This window comes from Panthera leo, chromosome B3 (assembly GCF_018350215.1).
Source record: "Panthera leo isolate Ple1 chromosome B3, P.leo_Ple1_pat1.1, whole genome shotgun sequence".
In the NCBI taxonomy this organism is placed as follows: domain Eukaryota; kingdom Metazoa; phylum Chordata; class Mammalia; order Carnivora; family Felidae; genus Panthera; species Panthera leo.
This window is the reverse complement of record NC_056684.1, coordinates 47,213,034-47,230,334: the sequence shown is the minus strand read 5'-3', so window position 1 is coordinate 47,230,334 and position 17,301 is coordinate 47,213,034. Positions and strand designations below refer to the sequence as shown.

At 35.9% G+C, this 17,301-nt stretch overlaps 1 protein-coding gene across 11 annotated transcripts in view; it reads left to right on the top strand.

Moving 5' to 3' along the window:
• Nucleotides 1-17,301, top strand: part of TCF12 (transcription factor 12) — a 376,270-nt gene that overhangs the window by 288,833 nt on the left and 70,136 nt on the right. For all 11 annotated transcript variants that reach the window (XM_042941923.1, XM_042941925.1, XM_042941924.1 and 8 more), the window contains 2 exons: nt 2,190-2,325; nt 6,053-6,105. In XM_042941923.1, coding sequence (XP_042797857.1) covers nt 2,190-2,325; nt 6,053-6,105 — 189 coding nt within the window. The remainder of the gene's footprint in view (nt 1-2,189; nt 2,326-6,052; nt 6,106-17,301) is intronic.

Genomic DNA, 17,301 nt, shown 5'->3' with positions numbered 1-17,301 from the left:
TGGGAATGTAAAATGGCCCAGCCATTGTGGAAAACAGTTTGCCAGTTCCTCAAAGAGTTAAAGATAGAATTGCCATATGACTCAGCATTTCCACTCCTAAATATTACCCAAAAGAATTGAAAACAAGTATTCAAATAAATGCCCATACACACATGTTCATAGCAACACTATTCACAGTAGTCCAAAGCGAGAAACAACCAATGTGTCCCATTAGTGAATAAATGAATAAACAAATTATAGTATGTCTATACAATGGAATATTATTCAGCCGTACAAAGGAATGAAATACTGATACAAACTACAACGTGGATACACTTCAAAAACGTGTGAAGTGAGAGAAGCCAGACACAAAAGGTCACATATGATTCCAATTATATGAAATACTCAGAATAGGGAAATTCATAGAGACAGCAGATTAGTGGTTGCAGAGGCTAGAGGAATGGTAGTAACTGTTTAATGGGTACAGGGTTTCCTTTGGAGGTGATAAAAATGTTCTGGAACTAGATGGTGATGGTCATATAATGAATATACCAGATATCACTAGTTGGAAACTTTGCAGTGGTTATCTTTATGTTATATGAATTTGTGCCTTTTTAAAGCTGAAACACAAGTTATTTAAAATCATTAAATAGCGTGATAAACTGAAAAGAGAGTTTTTCTTGATTATTAGAATAGAGGCAGGAACTGGGCTACTGATGACTTCTATTACAAAGTTCTACTGATTCTTTCTGACCAGAGCGGAGGTTTATTTGTTAGTACCTTTCTGATATTCATGAGTATGGTCATGGCAGGTATTAAATATGGGGTAGGAGAGTAGTATATGTATCAGAGGAATCAATAGCCCTTTTCACATGAGAGCATCCGCTCAACTGTATCCAGCACCTTTTCCAGTTGAAATCTTTTCCCCTCAGCTACCAGAAGGCTTGGAACCAAATTCTGCCAAGTTAACTTCATTTGCTTTATGATAGGGTCACTGGTTTAGTAGGTCAGGGCTGCTGAATCTCTGGGTTTCAGTGAAGCACTTGATAAAGTTTCATGCCATTGTAGCATACCTTAGGGATCTCCTCGGGCTTGTCATCCTCATGTCTTCTTTTGGTCCCATTTTTTATGCCCCAGTACTAAAAAGGCTAGCAAATGCATTGGTTAACAGACTCAGAATCTAAAACAGATAGAAATGATAAAATATAACGAGATTAATTTGATCAGGTAAATGTTAACTGTTGTACTTGGAACTAAAAAAAACAACTGAAAAAGGTAACCATTGGAGGGACAAGACTTAATAGCAACATATGCAATAAAGAGTAACAGCGTGTGATCACTCCTAACCTCTTAATATGAGCTAGCACAAATGGGTTGTTTAAATGTAGTGTTGAAAATGACTCTGCACTAATCAGGTCACATCTGGGGCATTGTCGTCCATTCCATTTTACAAGACACTTTGACAAACTGAAGATAAATCCAGAGGTCTTATGTCAGAGATGATGAGGATTACATTCAAACCCCCATGTCATGAAGCACAGTTGAAGGACACAGGAATGGCTTGTCCTGAAAATATTGGCAGTCTTCAAACAATGAAAACTATCCTAAAAGAAAAAAAAGAAGAAAGAACAGAATTGACTGCCTTGTATGGTCATGAAAGCATTCAAGCAAAGACTTGGTGGTCATTTTTCAGAAGTCTTCTTGATGATTAAAGGGTGAAACCACATAGTAACTAAAGTGTGTTTCAACCTTAAGATTGTTTAGATCTACATAATTACTAGGAATTAGGTAACGTGAGGATGAGGAAAGAGAGAACATGTAAGTTTATTTTTTTAATGTTTATTTTTGAAAGAGAGAGAGCAGGGGAGATGCAGAGAGAGAGAGGGAGACAGAATCCGAAGCAGGCTCGAAGCTTTCGGCGCAGAGCTGGATGCAGGGATCAGACTCACAAACCGTGAGATCATGACCTGAGCCGAGGTTGGATGCTTAACTGACTGAGCCACTCCACACGCCCCGAGGAAATACAGGTTTAAGCCAATGTTCTAATAAACCATCGTTCAAATATTTATTAGATGCATCTAATTCAAGGCATTGTTGAAGGCATTAGCATCCTCTGAATAACCATCTGAATAACTCAGAAGTGGTGACATTTTCCCATTTGAGTTGGTATCAGTGGGAAAATAACTTGTTTCCTTGGCTTTGTTTTATAGTCTAGTCTCCTGAGACAAGATCTAGGGCTTGGAAGCCCAGCACAGCTGTCTTCTTCAGGAAAACCTGGAACACCATACTACTCGTTCTCTGCTACAAGTTCCAGGAGAAGACCACTCCATGACTCTGCAGCACTTGGTAAGCGTGCGTTGTACAACAAACCCTGTCTTAACAAATGTTTTTTTTTTTTTTTTAACCCCTTAGTCTTTACTTCTGGCTGTACTTTTATTTAGAAGAAATTTGGTTTCTTAGGTATCATGTTGATAGTAGAGATTATTTGCATAAAATGATGTATCTGTTAGATACTTAATAAAAAATCAATTTAGTACTCTTGTTTGGTCACCATAAGAGGAACTAAATAGTGAAAATGGGACTGGTTTTTCCTATTATAATAAAAATGTTATGTGCTAATATTAACACCTTATTTTTTACTAAGATTGATAATAATGCTGAACAGTTTACAAAGTGGTTTTATATACTTTCTCATCTCATTAGTATAACAGACCTGCTAGTCAGTAGATGTAATACTAGATTTAACATAAACTGAGGCTCAGGAGGACACATTCATATAATTAGTAGGTGGTTTCCCCAGGATAAAATTAAGATTTTCTGACTCCACGTCCAATATTTTTTGCATATTAGTTGCTTCTACTCCCCAGTTTTTTAAACGTTGAGATAAAATCAATCATATTAAAATTCACAATTCAATGATATTTAGTACATTCATAGTGCTGTGCAGCTGTCATCTCGCTCTCCTTTCAAAACATCACCTCAATAGGAAACTCTGCACCTATTAAATTTTGAACTCTCATTTTCTTTAGCTCCCTTCTTTATGTCTTGTACATAGCCTAACCAGGCCAGTCTGTTTTGTGTTGCTGCTGCAGCAAGCCTCAGGTATACTCTTAACACCTTATCCAAGCAGTGTTTAAATGTGGGTATTTTTGGTGATTCCTACCAGGGAATCCTTTGTACAAGAAAATTGAAGTTGTACAGGCTGTTTATAATCAAAGATATGGCAGCTTTTGAAATAAATATAGCCCACTAAAAGAAACTATGCCATAGTTATTTATTCCACAAATACTTGTTGACTGCTTTCAATTCATGTATCTACCTTCTGTCAAACCTAGAGTTTTGTGCAGTAGCCCTAGTCCCTGGGTCTAGAGTATGCTTGAGGGTATAAAAGGGCAAAGATGGTCATGTTTGGAATAGAGAGCTCTGACTAGATGTGCCCCCCTCTCAGCATTATGGGTGATTTAGTATATGTATTGATGAAGTAAGCCCAGATGATTTAGACCAGTATACTGTTTGTTACTAAAGAAATGATAAATTGTAAAGCATCTTTCCTCCATCTTTATGACTTTTGTTTCCTATCAAATGAGTTAGGGTAGGAACATTCATGAGTCTAGATGTGTCAGTGTCACTCTCGAGAAATATCTTGTTAGTATGTTATGTAAGCACATACTATAACAAAAAGCACTAATATGGACCAATATACTATTACTAAAAGTTCAGGAAGCTAAGCAACTGAGCTGAGGCTCGGTACCCAGGGAGGCCCACTCATTTCCTATATGAATAACATTTATCATTATTATCATTCCATTCTTCATTGTTACTTCTCACTCAGCCACTCTTTCTTGGCGTTGCAGTTATTCCTAAAATCTCAGAGTTGAAAGGACTTCAGAGGTCATCTACACCCACCTCAGCATCTTCTCAAGCTAGTTAGATGCTTTAGGAAATCAACATTTTGCAAAACAGCATCTAGCTATTTAATTTATAAACACTTTGCCACAGAATTTAATATAAACTAATCATAACAGCTAAAATTTATTGTCACTGTCTGTTACACACTGTCCTGAACATCTTTCACGTATTATCTTTATTACAATAACTCTAAAAGGTGGTATTCCCTTTTCACATCTTAGCAGCTGAAGCTCAAAGAGGGTAAAAGTAACTTGCCCACGTTCACATAGCTGCTGTATGGTGCAGCTGAAATTTGAATCCAGCCAGCTTACTCTCTTAACTGTTACAGTTTGCAACCCCTCAGAAGTGAACTATGAATCCCGAACTCATGATTTTAAATACGACATTATACAAGTAATTGTGTAGTGACAGCCAATGGTGAGATAAAAATATAAAAGAAAAATTTATATTCACATTGGAAGAAAAAACTGTCCTAAACTAAATAGCAACATCTTCTGGTGGTAATTAATCCAAAATAGATTGATGAGCTCCCCACTGACAGGAGCGGTTCAGTTGACTCTCTCGGCATGGAGTATGAGTTTTGCTCAAGGGATGCTGTTTTTATTAGTTGTAAAGAGTTGGGTTCTAGAAAAGCCTCACAAAGAACAAAAAAATTTGCTTCTAAGTTTTATAAATACAGAGTGTGCCAGATGTTGTTTATCTTTGGCACTTTTGTTTCAAGGAAATATAGGCTGCCTCTTGGTGTAGGGACTTAGATGGTAATGAATGCTTTCCCCCCCTTTGTATTGTATAAATTTTTTCCACATGCTACACATGCTTATAAAGTTGCTTTCTTAGCTTTGCAGCTTCCTGGAATAGTCACCGTAAAGATTCCCAGCCCTAATTTAAATGAATTTCATTCTTTCTTAAACAACCGTGTGTCTTATTATGTCGTATCATTTATGACCCAGGAAAATATCATGCATGTTTAATTCTCATTTTTACAGTTTGCAAAAATAGTATACTTTACATCAGCCTTGTTAATAGTGAACGCTTCTGAAAAATCCTGAGTTTCATCCATTATTTGTGTAAGATTGGAAAACTGTACTTACCACCTTTTTTTACAGTAAATAAGATGGACAAGTTTTAAATCTTAAGTTTTACAGATGAGTAAAATCGAAATACCAAGTGAGGCTGGTTGGGTATCTGAAAATACTCATTTTCTAATTTATATCAATAAATTATTTAAGTCTTATAAAGAAACATCCATCCAAGATAAATGACACAATAATCAGTGCTGAATTTGAAGTTTCAACCACACACTGTGGGGTTTTTTTTTAATGCTTATTTATTTTTGAGAGGGAAGGGGAGAGAGAAACAGTGCAAGCAGGGGAGGGCTGAGAGAGAGGGAGACACAGAATCTGAATCAGACTCCAGGCTCAGCGCTGTCAGTGCAGAGTTGGACCTGGGGCTCAAACTCACAAACTGCAAGATCATGACCTGAGCCAAAGTCGGAGGCTTAACCCACTGGGCCACCCAGGGGCTGCAACCACACATTGTCAAACAGTGGATATTCTTACAGAATCCTGGATGACATTGTATATGACATTGCCTGTATGTAATAGTTTATGTAACATTTCTCTGACATAATTTCAACCATAATTTTTCATTTATTAAATTTTATTTCAAATTTTTAACATAGTTGTAGCATAGCATTAACTTTCAGGCTGTTGACTATGCTTTTAAACCTAACTCTTAATGTGTTGTGGATACTAAATTTGTTAAACAGTTTTACTATTAAAGTGACCTGTTATACCAGATGCCCCTCTGCAAATGACAGTGCCTAGTGTGGAGCCTGGCACCTAAATGGGTACCTAAGAAATGTTAATTCCCTTCCCTCACACATGCTTATTGGTTTGTTATTTTCTTTCCTGTTTTGCTTTGTTTGCTTTCATCTTCCTAAGCTTATGGGATATGTGTTTCAAAATATATCACTTCATTAGGAGAATTGTTTTGCCCAGGAACCAGTTAGAAAGAATGAAGCCCTCATCTTTATATTCCCTTGCTTATTCCTAAATATTGGAAAGCCAGAAAAGCGCTAGAAGGGAAAACTCTTTCCTATTCACCTGAAGTCTGATGTTTTCTAATATAAATGCTGATGAAATACATTGTTTTCCATATGCAGATCCTTTGCAAGCAAAGAAAGTCAGAAAGGTGCCTCCTGGTTTGCCTTCTTCAGTAAGTACCCATTTTTTTGACTTTGTGGTAAACAACTGATTTCAGCTATTCAGTATTTGCTGGCTGTAAGGATTATTTGATTGGTGTCAGCAGGCACACTTCGCATAGTAACTGTTCACTGTTCAACAGAATCATTGATTGAGATAAATCCACATTTAATGTTAGGTTTTTAGATTTCTCTGCAGTAATTTGTAGCTTACTCATATGCTGTTACTCCATGTCCCTGTCATTTGAATTCCCCTCTTGGGAAGAGGACTGGGCCGGTAGCTGTCAAAGAAGATCTCCTGTACAGGTCTTTTGATGTTTAATTAGTCATTATGTTGCTGAACAGGAGGACAGACAGAGATTAATAGCTGAGAATCTTAGAAATTTACATTTGTAATAATCCCAGTGGAGCTAAAGACATTAAGATTCGGAGGACATGTTCGGCTCAGCTTGCCTCAGTAGGACTGAAGTTATTAATATGCATAAATCACCGAGTCAGATGTTCATTGTGAAGCCCTTGTGGATTTTAAAGCCTTCATTAAGCCTTTCCTAACTTCAGCCTAGCATCAGGAAAGCTTTCAAGCAACTAGTTTGTTGATCCCTCTTTGCTCAAAAAATGTATCCTTTGAGAATAAAGAGCTTGCATGAAGGAGGTTGGAAAGGTTTGGTGAACAGTCATTAATGGCCGTGATAATCTAATACTGTAGGGGTGTTTGTGCTATTAAATATATTTTATTCTTCTAAAGAGTGAAAGTATTTGTAAATGAACCTACATCATAAATCCACCTACATTTAAAAATCTCTGGTGTGAGAAGGGAAATCTTTTTCCTCTCTCCCTTTGCTTTGAACAAATGGGGAGTGGGGCTTTTGGACTGAGGCCCCATGCCTTGTAGGGTACATCTCTTTGTTGTGTAAATGGATGTTGGGCTTTTATTTGGCAGTACTTAACACATGGGCGCAGGTGCTGCTGGATGAGTCACAGCTCATCGAAGTATACACTGAATGGAATATCCGGCTTGGCAAGTAGTAATCTAGAAGGAGCAGCATGGGTCTGAGCTCTATTTTTTATTAAGGCTGAAGTAGAGATATCATCTTTTTGGTTGTTTGCCTTCCTTCTTTCCTGTGTTCTTCCCCCTGCCTTCTCTTCCGTGTGATACATGAAAACTCAGATTTGAAATCCTCTTTGAAACTCAGTTCCAGATGGACTGAGTTTTATGCAGCCTAGGGCAGCTGTGCTCTGAACCTGCAGCCTACCTGGAAGGTTGGATTGCAGCTGCAGGCATTCTTAAAAGCTTTTGCTTGCATAAGCACTTGGGCCCACTAGAGGCTGAATAGCTGCTTGATAAACAAAATGAACACAATGCCTCAAATCATTATTCCCGAAGACAGGAATTTTTTTTCAACAACAGCTAAAAATAGTTGGGCAATTTACATTTTAACAGTTGTATGCTGTGGAGGGGTAGGTGGTTCAACAGTATAACAGATGATTTCTGCTAGATTAACAGAAATCATATTTAAAACTGACAGAACTGCTAAAACATGTAACTGTGCAATTTTCTTGTAATTTATTGGCATAATTCTATGAAAGTAATAAAAATTAAATTACATATTAATATTTACCAGGACTACACAGGTGAAAAAAAATACAAGGTTTGGAAATGAAAAATTCATCTCATTTCTTCTTAGCCTAACACTGATTTTAAGAAACAGTATATTTTCAGTGTTTCATAGTTTTTTCATGTTTAAAACAAAAGGGCAAACTAGAGCAGTCTGGAAAAAGAATAGACACTGGAGGTAACGGGAATTCCTTCCAGTCCTAATCATAACAGCGGTCACTACTTGGAGGTAGTTCTCTGTATTGTTTCATGTGTCAGGACCAGCCACAGAGAAGGGGAAAGCCACTGAATTCTGAACTTTAATTTCTTTGAGAACCATTAGAAAATTTTACAAGCCAGGCCTAAGTATGTAGTGTGTTACCAATTACCTTACTCAGGATTTATTAGATATTTGTACAGAACAGAATAGAATTCAGTGTTTTCAATTCTATATTTAATATCAGCATCAAATACACACTACTCAGAAACCATGATGAAAATAGTATTTAAACATTTTGAATGTCATTAAGCATATATAAAGAATAAATGCATTTTAATTAATGAAAGTATATTTTAAATTAAATGCTATGTTGAAATCTTAAGTTTTTTAAAGAGAATTTTTTTTTTAACTTTAAAAATAGGTACCTTGGGGCTCAGTCGATTGAGCACTCGACTTCGGCTCAGGTCATGATCTCACGATTCTGAGTTCAGGCCCCATGTCAGGCTCTGTGCGGACAGCTCAGAGCCTGGAACCTGCTTCAGATTCTGTGTCTGCCTCTCTCTTCTGCCCCTCCCCTGCTCACATACTGTCTCTCTCTCTGTCTCTCTCACTCAAAAATAAATAAACATTTAAAAAAATTTTTTTAAGATACTTTGATAAATATTCCCAAAATAATAAACTTTTGGGAATACTTATGGTTACACTATTTACCTTTTCGGTATCTAAAGAAAATGGGAATTTAAAGTTACAGTTTTCTATTGGAATCCTTTTATTGAAATAAATGTAATTTATAGACCTTAATGTACATTGTAAAAAGGTATAAAAATGAAAGTGGACTGTGTATATTTTATTTCATGATCATTTGAATATTATACTTACTAAACCAAACTAGAAACTTGACAGTAACATCTCAGATTTCACAGTTTGCTGTTTATCCAAAATATCTTTAATCATCTTTAAAATACATGTTACCTTTTTACTAAAGAAACAGTAGAAGAGCTAGGTTAATATTGTACTGCTCATACTGCTGCAGAAAACCAGAGGCAGCGTTACTTAACATGCAAAACATTAATAATCTATACAGTTGACCACAGAGCATTGGCCTTTTCTTTTTGTGAACCATGATACAATTTTAGGTTTCATAAGCACAAACCTCAGCTCTTGTATTCCTCTCTGCATAACAACTGAATGGTAATTCCTGTCTGTGGATTAAGATCCAGTAAGTGTTTGTTGGCAACATTAAAGCAGCATGATTAGTAAGGTTAAGAGAATGATCTGCTCAAATGTGCTGGCTCAGTTAGTGATTATTTGTATGACCCTGGACTTGTCAGTCCGTAGAAAATCTGAAGTGGGAAATCTGAAGTTCCTTTCAGGTGTAAAAATGCTAAGTACTTATGGTTTTAAAACTGATGTACCCAATACATAATCGGAAAGCACAGTGGGCATAGTTTTCTTCCCACTGATAAAAAAAAAATAAAGAGATGTCCTTAAGCACATTAAATTTTCCACTTGCTTTTCTACATAGGTTGAAATATTGGACAAAGTAGACTTGTAACAGTAACATTAGAATGATGCTTAGATATTGAAAAGTCTAACATAGACACACACCATCATTACCTTCAGGGAACTTCCCATATAGTATGAGATACAAGCATTCAGTGATTAATTATATTGCAGTGAGGCAAGTAAAGCTGTATACCAAAGACTCTGGAAACATAGGGTAAGTAGAATGAACCCTACCTTGGGAAGCACTGATGGCTTCATGAGTTGACATTTGAGCTGTGTTTGGAAAGATGAGTAGCAATTCTTCTGTTAGGAGGGAGAATGAACAGACAGGTAAAAGGCATAGACCTAAAAAAAATAAACACATGCTCAGGACACATCTAGAAGTACAGCATTACTGTATTCTATACCAAATACAACTTGTCCTCTTGCAGACCCACTTTACCACTCCAGAGGAGGACTGGGGAACATATAAAATCAGTTCTGATATGAAAAGGTATAAACTGTCATAACAGTCTATGCTAGATAAAGTCCTAAAGTATCCTGGCTGATAAATAATAGGTGGCATTTGTGATTGTTAAGGTTTATCTGGGAGACTTTCAGAAGGCATGGGACTTTGACTTTGTGGGGTGTTTTCCTCCTTTTTTAGGGCTCCTGAACCTCCTCTCCCATTCTCTTAGCCCCCCAACTTTGTTCTTATGTGTATACCAGTTTTTTATCTGTATCAGATTTGTACTAAGATACAACATTTAAGGAGATTGTGAAGAACTGGATAGTGGTAGGGGGCAGTTGTGGTTTTATCCTAGTAATTTTTGAAAAAAAATTGAAACATTTGTCGTGTATTTGTTAACATCCCTTACAGCCTCACTCTGTTAGAGGTGCAGGACTTACATGTATAAGGATCTATGTTAACCATTATCTGTATTATCTTAATCTTTAATCTTTGCACCACACCTCTTTAAGATAACTAAATACACTCGTCTTAAAAATGAGGAAATTGAGGCTCAGATATTAAGTAACTTGCCCAAGATCACACATAAAGCCAAGATTACTATCTAATTTAATATCAAAGACCATTTTCTGTTTATTATGAATGTTAAAACATATTACATATCTTGGTTTACTCATAAAACATCCTATCCTGTTCAGTATATTAAATTTAAACCATAGTTTATTCTGTCAATTACATTTTTGTTGATCAAATTTATTTTTAATTGGCTTTGTTCCTTTAAGGAACTTATCAGCATCTGAAAGGATGATGTAGAAAAGCACAGACTTTCCAGTCCAGCAGATCGTGGGTTTTATCTGGCCTCAGCTGCTTTTTATTTTAAAACCTTGGATAACTTGCTTTTAAGTTTTCTAAATCGCCAAGTTTCTATTTGTAAAAAAGGAGATAATGCCTATCTAAAATATTAGTGTGTAGGTATCCTGTGCCTAACACGTGTCCAGCATATAATAGACACTCAATAAAGGTTCTTTATTTTTTCTAGTTCTTACCAGTACAGCTTGAAATTTGAAGAACTTTAGCATTTCATTTTTACCAAATTTTGCTGGAAAGCAAGCAAGGGTTTAAAAACATAAGCAGAGATAAATGTTAGACTAACAGATACAAAGTATTATGCTACCTAGACTTGCATATATAATATATATGCTTGACATGAGTGGTAAATTGTAACTGCTCTTGTTGTTTAGAGATCATTTATTTTCAGAAAAGGAACCTTCAAAAGGAGAGAAACTTTGACAAACAAAATTCTGCTACCTAGAATTCATTATTTTTTGTTTTTTTAATTTAATTTAAATTATTAAATTTTAATTAATTTAATTATTTTTGTTTTCTGAATTATCAGAAACCTATACCTATTTTTATCATTTGTTTAACATCTTTATCTTTATGTCCCTCTGAAGCATTTCTCAGATGTAAAGAAATTTCTTTGTTCTTTAGTATCTATTTTTTAATTTGGTGTTAGTATTTTCAGACATAGATAATTTTTTTAATATACTGCAGAAGATGCAGAATTCTGAAGTAAGAAGCAAGACACTTTCAAGATTTTTATCACCAGAAAAAAATCCAAATGGCTTTTTTAGACCCAAATTCTGCCTAAAGTTTTGTTGTTGTTCAGTAGCATTTGAAAACATCTTCTGAACATCAAATTTTAATATCTTTTTGAACATGGCATGTATTCATTATTCATTTTGAATATAACTGGCTTATAGTCCCATACGTAGGCTGATGACACAGTCTGTTTCTTAATCAAATGCTACGCTGTCCTTTGTCCTTTGTTTTTGAGTATGTATATATTTTCCCCACAAAAGCTATTATGGTTTATCACATAATTTCTTTGCTTTTTAGTTAAACTTTCAAAGTGTATTTACCACCCCAGGCAGGCATCAAATTTGTTTTGTTTTGTTTTGTTTTTTTGCTCTTACCCCCGTAAGGAACTTGGAGTATGAGATAAATCAAAGCAGCTTAGAATCCACCTTTTCTTGTTTTGCTGCAGATAGGCAGAGTTCTGTAGCCTTTCATTTGGTAATTGGCTATAGTTCAGGAATTATGCCTTCTTTCTCCCAAAATTTTTATGGGATTTTATGTTGTTAGGAATGACTTTTTTTTTTTTTTTTTTTAAATAAGTCATTTCACTGTTTATTTTTTTTTTCAATATTTATTTATTTTTGGGACAGAGAGAGACAGAGCATGAACGGGGGAGGGGCAGAGAGAGAGGGAGACACAGAATCGGAAACAGGCTCCAGGCTCTGAGCCATTAGCCCAGAGCCTGACGCGGGGCTCGAACTCACGGACCGCGAGATCGTGACCTGGCTGAAGTTGGACGCCCAACCGACTGCGCCACCCAGGCGCCCCAGGAATGACTTTTTAAAAATTAATGTTAATTTTGAGTTATTTTTAGTAGTAAATTTGAAATTTCAGGGGCAGCCCTTGAGATGACTGTAGATATCCTGACATGTTCCCGAACCACAAAGGCCACTAAAACATGTCCAATGATCTAGCATTTTCATGTATATACTATATAAAACTTGGTTTGAATATTAAATAGAGAAGGTCAGAATATAAAATCTTGAGGGTGACTAAATGGAAGATTTTTTTTTTAAATAGGAAAGAGAGGACAAATACAAGTTTCTATATTTCTGCAGAAATAAATACAGAATGGCAAAAATGAGTAACTTGGAAAACTATCATCTAAGAGATTACTGGCGAGCTGAGCCTGTTAGGAAAAGGTCAGGGGTTAGAATCATAGAGAAACTGTTCTCTCCAGTTTATCCACAAAAATAGCAAGCAAGATGAGCAGCAAGTAGAATACTCTCAAAGGGAGTGTCCTTTGCAAGTCACTAGGAAGCTAAAATAACAGAGTGATTGTAGACAATTATAATTATAGGGCTTTAAGACTAGCAGGAGTCCTAGGGCTTCTGGAACAAACAGTATTTACACGCAGCACCAGCTTCAGCTTAACTTCATGAGTGAACCCTCCAGTTCTTGAACTTAAGTTGGAATAGGTATTAGCTTAGCTCCTTTGGCAGACAAGCTTAGAAGGCACACAACAACTGTAGGTACTTAAGAGTTTCTTATTTCTGGCTGTTAAATAAGCGGTCTCTGTTTGAGAGTCACTGCAATATAAAATTTCCAAAGTGGCCGATTCCTTCTCTGACTTTATAGGTCAGAAACATCTTCGTATTTTACAGAAACATCTTAGTATATAAAGGGAATGGTTCTACAATCCATTCCAAACTTATATTCAGTTTGGTCATTGACTGAAAGATTTTCTTCATACATTAATAAGAAATAGCCACCATTTATGCTGACAGTAACTACTGTTCAGAACAGTGTCAGAATTGTATCAGTGTAGATAATAGGTTTTGAATCCATAGTTTTAATATGTTCATTTTTGTGAGGAGCCAGTAATGTCTTTGATCTTATTTTAAAGTCAAAAAACAGAAGGAAAAGTAACTGGTGAGTAAGTCCTGTATATCCAGTTGTTTGTACTGATGTGACTGTACAACCACAGCGATATTTGTTATTTTCTGACCTCTCCTAATTTTTTCAAAGAGAAAGAACATCTGAATTTCAGAGTTGGCTTTTAAGGTTTATTGAACTCTTCAGTTGCTGGTGTTTCAGATCTTTAAGACTTAAAGCAGACATAGGATAAGACCCAATGTATGTTTGTGTGTGTAACTTGTCTAGTTTTTAAAGGTTATGTGGTGGCTGAATTCTGTGAATGCTTTTAGAGTTTAAGCCCAATGTTAAGGTATTCAGCATCAGTATAATCATGAAAGGGTTTTACTGTTGTTGTTTTAACCTAATGCAGTTGAGGATTATTTTTTGCAAGTATAGGAAAGGATAACTATAGGATAAATTAAGAAATTCCACGTTTTATCACTGAGGATGTTGAGGACTCTGGATTTCATTCTCTGTTAGGGAAGACAATTATATCCTAAGTAATTTGGTGACATGAAATTTGCCATATCTGATACTCCCTTTGTTTAACCAGTAGTGATTTTACTTTGAAAAGTCACTTACTATACTTGTATAGTATCTAATTTCAAGGTCTGTAATGTATGCTATATAGATAAGTACCTAGTTAGGTTTATAAGCGTTTTAAAAGCACTGCTAATCCAAAGGTACTTTCTGATTTCTCCTTTGTGTTTTTATTGAATAGATTTTAAACAAATTTTAATGTGTTGGCCATTTAAAGTTTCTTTTTTTAAATGTTTATTTATTTTGAGAGAGAGAGAGAGAGAGAGAGAGCGCACAAGTGGCATAGGAACAGAGAGAGAGGGGGGTGGAGAGAAGATCCCAAGCAGGCTCCGCACCATCTGTGCAGAGCCTGATGTGGGACTTGAACTCACAAACTGTGAGATCATGGCCTGAGCCGAAATGAAGAGTCAGACACTTAACTGACTGAGCCATGTAGATGCCCCAAAGATTTTGTCTTTTATCTTCTTTAATTATTTGAATACGTATCTGTAATATGTATTCAATCCAACATATCTATAATATGCCAACATTTTATGTGTTCAAAAATAGTGTGATTCTAGAAATTATGTTTCTGGAAAATTTTCTAGAACCTGCTTACTTTTTTGTTAATAAACCTATATGTCGACTCTTCCTCAGTGTGCTTGACCAGGAGTCAGCAGACTTTTTGTGTAAAGGGTTGTGTAGTAAATGCGTTCAGCTTTGTGGGCCAGATGTTCTCTGTAACAACTATGCAGCTCTGCTACCAGAACATGAAAGAAGCCCCAGATGATACATAAATGGACATGACTGTGTTTCAATAAAACTTCATTTGTAAAATCAAACGGTGAGCTAGATTTGACCCATAGCCATAATTTGCCAACTCCTGCATTAGGCAACATAAGTTATATGCTTTAAAGTAAATACATTCTTACTTTCATAATATAGTCCCTGTGAAAAACAGACCCAAAGTGAAACAAAATTAGTCATTTTTTAGGCCTCTTCCCTGGTTATTTGTGGGGCTTTTTAGAGTCATTACCTGATATTCATTAGTCCCTTCTTCATTTTCTTAAGGTTCCAGGCACTGGGCCAGAGTTTATTGTATTGGCAGAAACTTCCCAGAACCTTTATTTGCTTTATTCTGACTGTGATAATGAAGGAGCCTCAATGTATAAAGTGGGGGGTACAGTGTCACAATTTTTCTAGATTTAAATGTTAGATTAGGTAGTATGCAGGAGAGTTTATGACTTCAAAAGTAAGTCCATGAATTGATATATTAGTAACTGATTATTTGAAACAATTGGGTTTAAAGTATTTAAATAAATTTATTTTGATATAAGCAGTCCTATAATAATATTTTACTTAACCGTACGTATATCTCTGTGCCCACTCATCATCTTTTATCCTGGTCCAGCTTTCTCATAGAACCCAAAGCTTAAAGGTTGTTTCTAGCAGCTTGAGAATGAATTGCAACCCAAATATGATTGTGAAACAAATTCTGTTGAAGCATAAGCACTCTATAAACATGAAAGTTTCATATGAAACTTAATCCTCCGTCTCATGACTAGAAAAATCATTTTCTCAATTGATGTTAACCTCTGTAAATTTAAGTGAATATTTATGGTTCTTATTTAATTCCCTCTTTAGCTTTATGATCACTAGTATCAATAAGAAATAAGTATTAAAACCCTTGTCAATTTTCTGACTTGTGCTTGATAATTAATTTTTTAAACTATAAAACTTGATATTATTTGAAATCAAATTATTTTCTTCAACATCATCAAAGACATATTTTAAAACCCAGTAATTTTTTTCAGAGAATCTTTTTTTTAAAGAGGTTAGCTAGAAACTTTTTTTAAAGAATTTTTTTAAGTTTATTTATTTATTTTGATGGGATGGGGACAGGTGCAGGAGGGGCAGAGAGACAGGGAGACAGAATCCCAAGCAGGCTCCACCCTGTCAGCGCAGAGCCCTATGTGGGGCTGGAATTCAACAACCATGAGATCTTGACCTGAGCTGAAGTCAGACGCTCAACCAACTTAGCCACTCAGGTACCCCAAAACTTTTTTTTTAATGTTTTCTTATTTTTGAGAGAGAGTGCACACATGCGTGCATGCAAGGGGGAGAGGGGCAGAGAAAGAATCCCAAGCAGGCTCTGCAGTGTCAGCACAGAGCTCAACACTGGCTGGAACCCACAAACTGTGAGATCCTGACCTGAGTGGAAATCAAAAATTGGACGCTTAACCCACTGAGCCACCCAGGTGCCCCAGAGAGAGAGAATGTTAAGCATGCTCCATGCTCAGCATGGAGCCCAAAGCAGGACTCAATCCCATGACCCTGAGATCCTGACCAGAGCCGAAATCAAGAGTCTGATGCTCAACCGAGCCACCCATGCACCTTTAAAACCCAGTAATTTGAATAAGAATTAGAAACTCTTTCCCACTAAAGTGGGCTCCATTTAATAGATCTCCAGTGAATGGAATATGAATCCATTTATATATCAAGTACTTATTATGAGTGAGGAATTCTGTTAGGCCCTATAGATTTAAGTATAAATAAAGCATGGACCCGTGTACCCTGTCTTCATGATGCTTATAGTCAAAACCTAAGTCTGACCTTTGGAAAGAAATATTTTGAAATTTTTTTCTGTTGAGTAATTGTTGCCCTCTGGGCACGTCCAGGAAATGCTTTTTGAATTAAATTAAAAGGATAAAAATAAATACTGTAAAGCCATTACTTTATGTTAACTATAATAGGGAACATCATCTGTTAATGACTTCCTTCTCCAAGCTGTACTTTTCAACTTCCTCCTACTCTGGCTGTTCAGATCATCAAAAATATGTTAACTTCTTTTCTTTGTAAAGAAACTGAATTATTTGTCCTATTTTTTTCTCTGCATTTATGCAGTTAACTCGCAGTTACATACAATAGGAGTTATTTTTGCAAAAATAACTATTTTGCAAAAAAAAAAAAGGAGTAAATTTGCAAAAAAAAAAAAAGGGGGGGGTGTAAATTACAGGCAATTCAGCCATTACTCTACAGTGCCTTAGGATTAACCTAATTAACAATATAAGGTCCTGATCCTTATGTGACAGATGGAAAACCGGAATATAGGAAACCTATTCCTAAAGGGGGGGGGGGGGGGAAGAAAAAGCTGTAGTTTCACTGACATAAAAATGAAATACTGGTTATCTTCCCATACTAAATTCCTCATAGTAAAATTATCTTCAAAAATTAGACCATTTGTCACCACCTGTTGCTATCATCATTGTCCAGGCCACTTTTATTCCTTTTCTGAATTATGGCAACATCTTCCCAGCTAGTCTTCCACTTTTCCTTCAGTCTTTTTTTTTTTACCACAGGAAGATCCTTTTAAAATCTAAATCAGATGATATTCTTCTGTTCAAAATCCCCCAACAGCATTTCTTACC